Below are 10569 nucleotides of genomic sequence, written 5' to 3'. Positions count from 1 at the left end.
AACTCAAGAATACAGTGTAAGTATAAAAGATTGATACATGACTTTCATGTGGTGTATAAACTTTTACTTGTCTAGTGCGACTTGACATAAGATGCAAAATATGTATATACATGCCATATCACCGTCTCTGCTCATTCTTGTTCCAAACACAAATTATCTCTTTTTCTTTCATGTTTCCTTTCCTCTTACAAATCACAAATACATGCACATAGTCAATGATTGTCTTACCCTCTCCCTCGCATGTTTCTCTCCTCCAACTTATTATCAGTGTCACAAACCCAACTCAAATGCATTGCAATGTGTTTAATTAAACGAACAGAGAAAAAAATATGTACTCTCTATGATATCAAAACAACAACAATCATACCCAGTAAAATTTCACTCGTAGTGAAGCTATTTATTAGTAATATACGGGGAATGTATGATTTAGGCAAGCCATACATATGTCCCAAAAAATAGAGAAATTGCTTATAGTGAGATCTACATTTGGCTCAAAGAAAGACCTTCATGCAAAACATAGTACATAATATACGACACTAGTGTGCCAATGATGGTTTCATAATAACTACATAAAATGAAAGCTATCACTAACAGAGGATGTCGTGAAAGTTTTAACATAGCAATAGATACAACATCAAATAAACATCATTATAGGAATACAATAACAAGCAAAGTCCTTCGAAGGTCCCTAAAGATCCTTAACCCTAATCTTATGTCTCCAATAACTCCAATCTTGAACCATACCCTCGAAAATGTATGGCCCTGACAAATCATATCTATTCCGCTCATCTCAAATGTGCTCGTATTGGTTTTCTTTTCCATTATCAATTTGGGGATGATTTAGAAATTATAAAAGCACAAGGACACTTCCTGCATATATTTGTTTCTGCAATCTTAAACCCTCAACCCTTCTTCTCTTCCGTTGTATTCACCGGATCCATTTGATGTTTAATCATCATCGTCTCTGTATCACATTTCTTTAATTAATTAACCATGAAAGCTTTAAGATTTCTTCAAACCCTTTCAAAAACCCACCAAAAACCCCAACTCAACCCTTATTTCCTCCCAAGATTCTTCTCCTCCCAAACCCTGACCCAAAACCCACTACCAGAACCCGACGACCCACCCACCGCCGGATTCGGATTCGACAGCAGTCATTTCGAATTACCAGAGCCAGAGTTTAAAACCCGAGAACCCGCCTGGGATGAGAAGTATCGGAGGAAGGTGGAGAAAACAATATTCAAAACAGAAGAAGAAGAAGAATTGGTGAAAGATAATAATATTAATAATAATAATAAGAATAAGAATAAGAAGAAAAAGAAGATTAAGAGTAAGAGTGAGAGGATGATGGAGCAGGAGGAGAAGCGGCGTCGAAGTATGATTCTTTCCAAGGCGTTGCTTGAAGTTGCGGTGGCCGCTACTGATGAGGAGGATGATGAGGAAGATGAAGGTGAAGTGGTCAAAATGGAGGATCAGATGTCGTTATCCGTCGGGATTATTGGTGCTCCGAATGCTGGCAAATCTGCACTAACTAATTTCATGGTTTGGTTTAGTTCTGTTTCTTATGATGTGTTGCATAAGTTAAGATTAGATTAAGTGATTAACTTAAAATGACCAAATTGTTTTGAATATATGATTATATCGGTTAAGTTCCAAACGCCCTAAGTCATACTAGAAGAGAATGCAAACCCTTTGGACCAATAGTTTCTTAACTTTTGATGTTCTATAATATTTGTTTAGGCAGAGGTGGGAAGCTTGACTAGTTGACTTATGGGGGGGTCAATTCGCTTTATGATTTATCTTTGAATGTCAAAGAAGTATAAAATAAACGATAGTGTGAAGGGAAATGGGTCAAACTAGGGATGAGCAAACGCGTACTGGTAGCGAATCGGTACGGTATTATCCGAATTTTGCTTTCAGTACCGGTATCTTACCGGTACCGATACCGATACTGGTAAAAAACGAACATTTCGGTATTGGTACCGGTCGGTACCCGCTCATCCCTAGGTCGAACGGGTTAAAAGTCAATGATTATGTAATTTTAGTGTGCAGATGATAGAACCTTCCAAATTGTTTTGTTCAAAAGATGAAAAGATTTAGATTATTATTGAAGTGATATACTTCTTGTAATCATAGTTGACACCCTAATTATCCATTTGTTTTTTTTTCATGACAAAAACTGTTTTGACATTTTATCGATGCTTATTGTGTATAACTGACACTCAAAGCACATTATATTTACATTTTCTTTAATTGTCTGCAAACAAATATCAACTTCTCTCGGTTCATTTTGGTGACTTCAGTTTATGTTTTGATTATTTTTTTTATATATCTTTTTTAGGTTGGGACGAAGGTTGCTGCAGTTTCACGGAAGACCAACACAACTACACATGAAGTGTTAGGAGTGATGATCAAAGGAAAGACACAAATAGTATGTCCCTTTGCACACGGGTGCACCCATGCATTACTGTGTATAAACTTCTTTTCATAGAAGTAGTCAATAAAGACAACATATTTCAGTTATCCTTAACTCTAGAGTTTTGTTTTATGAGCAGTGTTTCTTTGACACCCCGGGGCTTATTATGAGAAGTAGTGGGCTCCCAAAATCTGATGTTAAAGTTCGAGTTGAAAGTGCTTGGAGTTCAATTGATCTTTATGACACACTCGTGGTTATATTTGATGTTCATAGACATCTTACCAGGTTTATGAATATATATTTTTTATCTTTCAATATTCTTATTTTGTGGGCTATATTAGTATGATTTGTGATGAGTTGAAGATGTGATTATGGGGATAAATGTAAAATTATCTACCTACCCCTAGCTCCATTTAACTGATTCTCTCTTATATATGTATTTAGGCCTGATAAAAGAGTGGTTGGACTTATTAAACAAATGGGTTCACAAGTAAACCCAAAGCAAAAACGCATATTATGCATGAATAAAGTCGATTTGGTAGAGAACAAGAAAGATTTGTTGAAAGTTGCAGATCAGTTTAAAGATCTTCCTGGATATGAAAAGTAATTTACGTGCATTCTTCTTTATTTTATTTTTTAATGACTATTTTTTCATTCTGGTTTTTATTAACTTAAAAAGTTAATAAATCTGATTTTTTTCTTTCTTCTGTTTCCGTTAGGTATTTCATGATTTCTGGATTAAAGGGTTCTGGAGTCAAAGATCTTACAGATTATTTGATGGAACAGGCATGCGTTTTTTTTTACTTTTATTCTAATGCACTACTTTTGAACTCATTTGATATCATATTTTTTTGCTACTTTTGAAATCTGATAATTCTGCGTTATTTTTATCTGGATTATAACAGTGTTTTAATTGTTTAGGCAGTTAAAAGACCATGGGATGAAGATCCTCTCATCATGACCGAAGATGTTATGAAGAACGTATCATTAGAAGTTGTTAGGGAAAAATTCCTAGACCATATTCATCAGGTATTAACTGAGTTTTTTTCTTTATCCTATATACTGCAACGTGTCGGCAATTTTATTCTAGTTTCATCTGGTTAAGATTAATTTTCCTGCTAACACAGTTTATTATGAACAACCTCTAGATAACATTGGAACACTTTAAGAAGTTAAAATTACCTATAAGTTGGAGGTTGCAAATGTGACTCGTTTTGTTACGATTTAAATGAAACGGGCCATATGGGTTGAACGGGTCGAAATTTGCCTTGTATTTTCTAGTACATAAATCTTGCTAAAATATTTTAATAAAAAATTGGATTTTTATTCAAGTAATTTGATTTTTTAACCATATTTAACCAAATTATAAACAAAGAGAAAATTTAGACAAGAGGTGTGTCGAGTCAACCCCCAACGCTTTTGACTTTGACCCATTTGACCCGTTCTACTTATTATACTCTTGAAAACTTGAATTTGAATGATAAAGTTTTTACTTTTAATCTTTTGATGGAGTTTAAATTTCATGAGCAATTTGATTTTGTAACAGGAGATTCCATATGATGTTGAACATCGATTAATAGATTGGAAAGAATTGAGGGATGGTTCTATAAGGATTGAGCAACATCTCATCACCAACAAAGTTAGTCAACGCAAGATTATAGTTGGCAAGAATGGTTCTAAAATAGGGTATTGTTCTTTCATGTCACAACTCACTTCTTTCTTATGCATTGTTTTTCTGATTTATATAATCTTTAATAATGTTAATATGTATTGTTCATTGAAAGTTAGCCATAACATGTGTAATGTTCTCTGTAATGAAGTCAGTATCATTGTATTAACGTATTTTATTTGTTTATATGAAATCTCATATAAGATTTAATTTGTTTCAGGCGAATTGGTGTTGAAGCCAATGAAGAACTGAGATCCATATTTAAACGACATGTTCATCTGATCCTTTTGGTCCGACTCAAATGATGGAATAAGAAAGTCACCGATTATTTATACTTGTGTTCTTTCTACTTATAGATGTAAGAACAAAGTGGTGAGCTCCTGCTATTTTGGAGCTTGTATTAGGGGTTTAGATATTTTGCAGGATGAATGGTTTTGAAAACCGAGATTTGGATCTGAATGGAAGAATACTGCTGCATTTTATTTTCTTGTTATTTCTACTTTCTTTGTATGTTCAATAGACATACCCGAAAGGTGTAGTTTTGTTGAATGTAATCTATCGGTTGTATAGTTAATAGATTCAATATCGTGTTTCAGTGAGCGTGTAGGCTTCACTTGGCGCGTCTTTTATTTTACATGAGTTTATTTTATGTATTCACTCAAAACTTACATAGTTTCATATTTGTTATAAAACTATGAGATGCAGCCATTTTCATATTTTTGTAACACATATACTATTTCCTTAAAGCTTGCATCATATATGCCAAAAAAAAAATAATGATGTTTTTAGGTAAATTAGAGGTATTTGTATGCTCTTTTCTTAAAACCATGTGTCATAGTTACCAAAAAAAAAATCATGATATATATGAAAAGGACCACATAACAAAGTAATTGTTATTGTAAAACAAAGTAATGATAATTTAGCAAACAAAAGATGTCTCATCAATAGCTACTACTGCTACTCTATCCTCAAAACTACAAACCTCTAATCTTATTCAACTTGAGTGGATATTATAAATATCTTGGAAAGATATGACTGAAGGAAACCATCGCGTCTTTGCAGTATTAGTCGCCATCTCTCGCTCACACGCATTCAATGAATCTCCTCGAGTGATAAAAGCAATATTCCTGCATTCATTACATGAAAACATTCAACATAAATGTTTAACTATTTCCAAGATAATTATAATAATAAGTTTATATAGATCCAAATAGTTTTATTTGTTACCTTAACTATAGTTCCTCTTTTCTTGAATCCTGTTGTGTTACATCATCCTTGTTCTTTTTAATAAATTCAATAATCTTATCTTTGGTTCTCTTGCCCCTATACTGCAACAACTTTCCACTTGCTGACTTGAAGTACAATGTAGGGTAACCCTTAATTTCAAACCCTTCATGCACAATATCATTTGCACTAGCATCCTACACAAAACAAGTCAAACACAATTACAAAACACTACAAGTTTAAGGTTTTTGTAGGGAATCATAAAGTCATTAGTTACCATCTTAGCAATGACAACAGTTGTGTCTGTTTTAAATGAAGCAGCCACTTTGTCTAGGATTGGAGACAACTTTTGGCAGCGCCCGCACCACGGAGCATACATCTCCAACATAACTGTCAAAATTTCAATTTCTGGTTAGTGGTGGTTACATGTAACATGATTGTAAATAAACCTTTCAATGGGTCAGGCTACTAATCCGTGAACCAGATAAGTGGTCAGTTATCTCATGACCCCACTAATAAGCTTGTAAACGAACTGAACGTTTAGTACCTGTTCGACAGGAAGTTCATTTATTTAATAAACGACCGAATATGAACACATGTCTCGTTCTTTCATTTATGTTCGTGAACTCCGTTTATGTTTGTTCATTCATATTCACTCATGGTCATTCGCTTGCGTTCGGTTTTGTTCGTTATATTATATATATCCATTTAAAATTTGTTGGCCTATTACGACTTATTACTTTTAACTAGTTTTCTCTCAGTTATGTTTGCTCACCCATGCTAAATTTTGTTTGACTGCTTATACTATTAACGAACGGACATAAACGAAGATGAATATTGCAGTTTATGTTAAATGAACGAACATGAACATGCTCTACTCATTCTTTTTTGGTTCGTTTGCAAGCCTACCAACTAATTTAAATAGATGGTTATGACCTACCCCCCCCCCCCTTATTTATTTAATTTTAATTTGTTATATAATTATAATTATAAATTTATAATTATTATAAAGCAAGGCAAACTTTTACAATGCTTATTTTTCAGAACTTTGTCTTTTACTACATGTTATAGATTAAAATAGATTTGAACATCATAAAAAATGTCATGTTATAAAATACATGAATTGACCTAAACAATAATATGCATAAACGGGTCGATTTATTGACCTGGATCAAGTTTTTTAAATGTGGGGCCCGTTTTCCGTAAAAGCAATATTGTGTATAACAATGAAATATAAATGATAATGAACTAATTAACATACCATTTTTCCCCGACTTAAAAACAATGTCATTAAAATTGTCAGCAACAACCACCTTAACCGGCTCATCATTAAACTCGGGTATAGGCTCAGATTTCACATACGGTGAAATTTTTCCATCCTGCACATTTATTCTACATTTTTAATAAACTTTATATTGAAAGTCGTTTTAACTTTTTTTCATCAAGAAGTAAGTGACACCTTGTATTCTTTCAGCCATGATTCAATGTGGTCAGGCTCTAAGTTTGGTTTCACATACTTGTCTTTTTCATTGTTTATAACAATGACAGGAACATGGTCATCTTTAAGTCCAAAAAACTGTTAAGATAAAGATCATTATAATCATGTGAAAGCATAATAATCGCATGGTGTTACAAATTTAAAGTGGTTTAAAAAGATGCTGACCTCGAAAGCACCCTGACTAGCCTCAACATCTCCCATAAGAAAACTTATTCCCTTTCCCTTGTGGTCATTAGCAATATCATGATATTTGGATTCAAATGCACCAAAAGGCTTGCTACTGAAGTTCAAAAATAACATAGCCTGCAAATTCAACCATATCTTGGTATAAAAAGTTAAGTAAATAAATTAACATAAGTATAAATTTGAAGTAAATCTTGTGCACCTTTGCATTGGGAGTGTTAAAGAATTTGATAATAAAGGGGTGATTCTTTGGATAATTATCGAAAACAGTTACAGTAGGAGTGCTTGCTTCCTCAACAAACTTCTCTAATGCATCCAAATTAAAATCCTGAAAATAATGTTAATTATGTTTTTAGAAAGAAGTCATAAATTACTAAACAGTTAAAAATGATTTCATCAAATTCATGCTATGTCATGTAAAAGTGTAAAACGCACCTCAAAATCTACCACGAGTTCATCAAACGGTTTGAATAATCGAACAATAGGTCCCGATACAGAAGAATCACCTCGTGGTAAAATTTTTGCATCTAATGTATGAGCAAAGTCATAATCAGATCTTAGTTTTTCAGCTAATGCTAAAAATGTGTCAAATTTATCTCCAGATAATTCAGGGAAAATTCCAACCTACAAAAAAATTCGAACACATTATAAATGGTTGCAGCATTAAATATAACATATAATTGGGTAACGAGTCAAAACAGATCAGGCTGGGTTAGGTTGACCCAAAACAACTTTTTTGTTCATTTCTTAATAAATCATTAATCTTTTTTTAAATAAAGCGATTTTAGGAAGTTATATGCGTTTAATAATTTGCACAATTGAAGCACTGACCCGTTTCCTATTTAGTTTTTTTTTTTTTTTTCTTATTTACCCATTTGACTCATTAGAGATAAAACATAACCCAAATGTAATGTACAAATCAGGCCCATATGCTTACAATAACGATCTTATCTCCATGAATAAGATCATTGGCATCTTGTGTAGATTTGATTTCAGTAGAAGCGGCCCGGCTTGTTTCTTCAAGTAAGCAACTATTCCTTGAGCTTCTCTTGGTCCTTTATAATCTTGAACAGTTTTCCCTCCATTTTTTATTATTTTAAGTGTTGGGAAACTCTTTATGCCATATATACTGGCCAAGTCTTTGTTCTTTTCATCATTTGCATCCACTTTTGCTAGAGTAATTGCAGGCTCGTTACTGCTTAACACTGAGGCGGCTTTTTCATACTGTAAATAGTCACAAAATGATATATGTATCACAAGAAATAATATTGTAGAATGTTATTGGGGATCGCAAGTACCTCTGGAGCAAGTTCCTTGCAGTGACCGCACCTGATGAGACACGAGAAAGCGTTAATGGATAAAATAAGATGTACACTTAACATAACATAGCCAAATGTCCCAACAAGACCTTTTTTGATGTCTTCAATGTTGTTTGTGTTAAGATTTTGTTATGAATCTGTGACCGCTTTTCCAAGTAAACACTTGTACAGTTATACAGAACCGATTTTAAATTGAGAGTGTATAAACACTTGTACTAGTTGATTTAACGGTGATACATAAGGCGATTGTGTAGCCTATTTAATGCATACTCGTGTTCAGGTTGACATGTTTAACCCATTTATGTGGTAAATTGGGTCGACCCTTCAATGCATCTAAAATTCGAGTGAAAAAAATGACAATAGGTCATGCATGTTCAGGTTAGACGATTTTAATGCGTGTAGGTTAGGGTTTATGTGTCTTAACACTATTAATACAAGATCATATTTTGTTTACCGACCAATTATGTATATATATTAAATGATGTATAGAATTTGAATTGGCAACCATCATCTTTACATCACACATCTAAACATAAACACCCCAGATCTTCATGTCACATAGATCAAAATGGCACCATGCATAAATAGTTTTTAGATTCATATGAAACTGCAATGACATAATAATATAAAATTAAATGAATGAGACTTAGTTACCAAGGTGCATAAAAATCGACGACGAGAAAATCATGTTTGGTAAGAGTTTGGGTGAAATTGGATTGCTCAAGGGTGAGAACCAAGTCTTTGGTATCATCTGCCGCGACGTAAACAAGAGAGCAAAAGAAGATGATGATCGGAATCCTTGACCGCGTCATGGCCGGAACTGATCAAAGTGAGTGAGACAGAATCGGGAGGTATTAATAAGACCGGTATTTATAACTAACTGTCTACTGGCAACATAGTCATCCTTTGCTACGTGGCATGTCACTGCTGGTTTTTATATAACACTTTCAAGGTTGCATGAGTACGTACTTTGTTTGGAAAACAATTAAAATACATGAGATTGATTTTACATTCACTACAATTTTTTTTAAGTAAGTAGTTATATACAAATTGCATCATAATTCATAAAAAATAGTTTTTTTTATATAAATATAAACCAAACTTACTACTCTAAATTACTTTTTTTTTATTTTGTGAATTTACATTGTCAATGTGTACTAGTGTTAATTCACATGTGAAGTCACACTTATTAAAATACACTCACAGTTAATATTATTTATTTAGTTATGATGTGATCAACTAACGTTAATTAACATATCAGTTTATAATACTCTAAATTTAACTAGGTTACTGCATTTTCATATGTGATTACAACTTTCTTAGGTAAGGTATTAATTCACATGTGAATTTAGACCACTCTGCACTATGATCACAACAATGTCGACCTTAATTAGCATGTATAAGTGTAAACTTGATCGATACTAGCAAGTTAAAACCCATTACAACCTAAACCTAAGTAACATGGATAGTTTTTTGTTACTGTTTTAAGGATTATTATTATGCCCTTTGTTTTCTTTAAATTTAACATGTAAGTTAGAGGTTGGACTATATTGTAAAAATCCCGACTAGCTATTAATCGCTAGTCCCCTTGGGTTAGTCGATCAATTAATCAGTCAATGGTCAATTCCGAATGAAATCGGGATTCCTCGAACTTAGTTGGCGTTTTTTGACGAGGTTTCGGCCAAAATCAACGGTTTCCAGTGAGATTCCAGCCAAAGTGTGTATGCGTATATATAAAACTGAAAATTGCATATAAATATTTATGTGTATATATAAAACTAGAAATTATATATTAAAATCCGATCCGATTAATCCAAATTAATTGCTAGTCCTCACCCCACCGTCCGACTAATGTCTTTTACAAACTTTGGTAGGAGTGAAGAAAATAGTAAATGGTAACCAAGTTTTATATAATCACTTAATTTCAAATACTTTCAATATTTATACAAAATTTCACAATAACAAAATTCTTAAAAAAATGGTCTTTTAGTTAAGAAAAGCATTAACAAACTTCATTAAAAATTGATTATTTATTTATGATTTTATCCATGTAAGATATTAGAAAGTGAACAATTCTAAGCTTAAAGCAACTACACACCCTAAATAATTTCATTAGCATCTTTACATTATTTGTCATTTTTGTTCGTTATTTTAGTGCTATTGGATGAACTTGTTGATTGAGAAAATAACGTTACTCGTTAGAGTTTAAACGAGTTAGGTGACGCGAGAGTGTGAATTCGATTTAATTCTAAGTGTTATT

At 32.8% G+C, this 10569-nt stretch overlaps 1 protein-coding gene and 1 pseudogene across 2 annotated transcripts; one reads left to right on the top strand and one right to left on the bottom strand.

Annotated features, from left to right (window-relative positions):
* The first annotated feature begins 938 nt into the window (after positions 1–938).
* Positions 939–4712, top strand: LOC143573626 (GTP-binding protein ERG-like). The gene is made up of 8 exons (XM_077058456.1): positions 939–1542; positions 2342–2431; positions 2556–2701; positions 2861–3019; positions 3136–3202; positions 3338–3445; positions 3963–4102; positions 4306–4712. The coding sequence occupies exons 1-8, from the start codon at positions 994–996 to the stop codon at positions 4388–4390; spliced, it is 1344 nt and encodes a 447-aa protein (XP_076914571.1). The 5' UTR covers positions 939–993; the 3' UTR covers positions 4391–4712.
* Positions 4713–4983: 271 nt separating this feature from the next.
* LOC143573625 (protein disulfide-isomerase-like) lies at positions 4984–9891 on the bottom strand (annotated as a pseudogene). The gene is made up of 10 exons (XR_013142462.1): positions 8964–9891; positions 8289–8319; positions 7928–8214; positions 7426–7614; positions 7193–7318; positions 6973–7110; positions 6769–6885; positions 6571–6688; positions 5587–5699; positions 4984–5506 (listed from the first exon to the last, which is right to left on the bottom strand). The product of XR_013142462.1 is annotated as a protein disulfide-isomerase-like (transcript).
* Between the last annotated feature and the right edge of the window lie 678 nt (positions 9892–10569).

This window comes from Bidens hawaiensis, unplaced genomic scaffold (assembly GCF_021521415.1).
Source record: "Bidens hawaiensis isolate Kalapana, Puna unplaced genomic scaffold, B.hawaiensis_p1.1 tig00026602_1, whole genome shotgun sequence".
Taxonomy (NCBI): domain Eukaryota; kingdom Viridiplantae; phylum Streptophyta; class Magnoliopsida; order Asterales; family Asteraceae; genus Bidens; species Bidens hawaiensis.
Note: the sequence above shows the minus strand (reverse complement) of the source record. Positions and strands in the feature narration are given on the sequence as shown.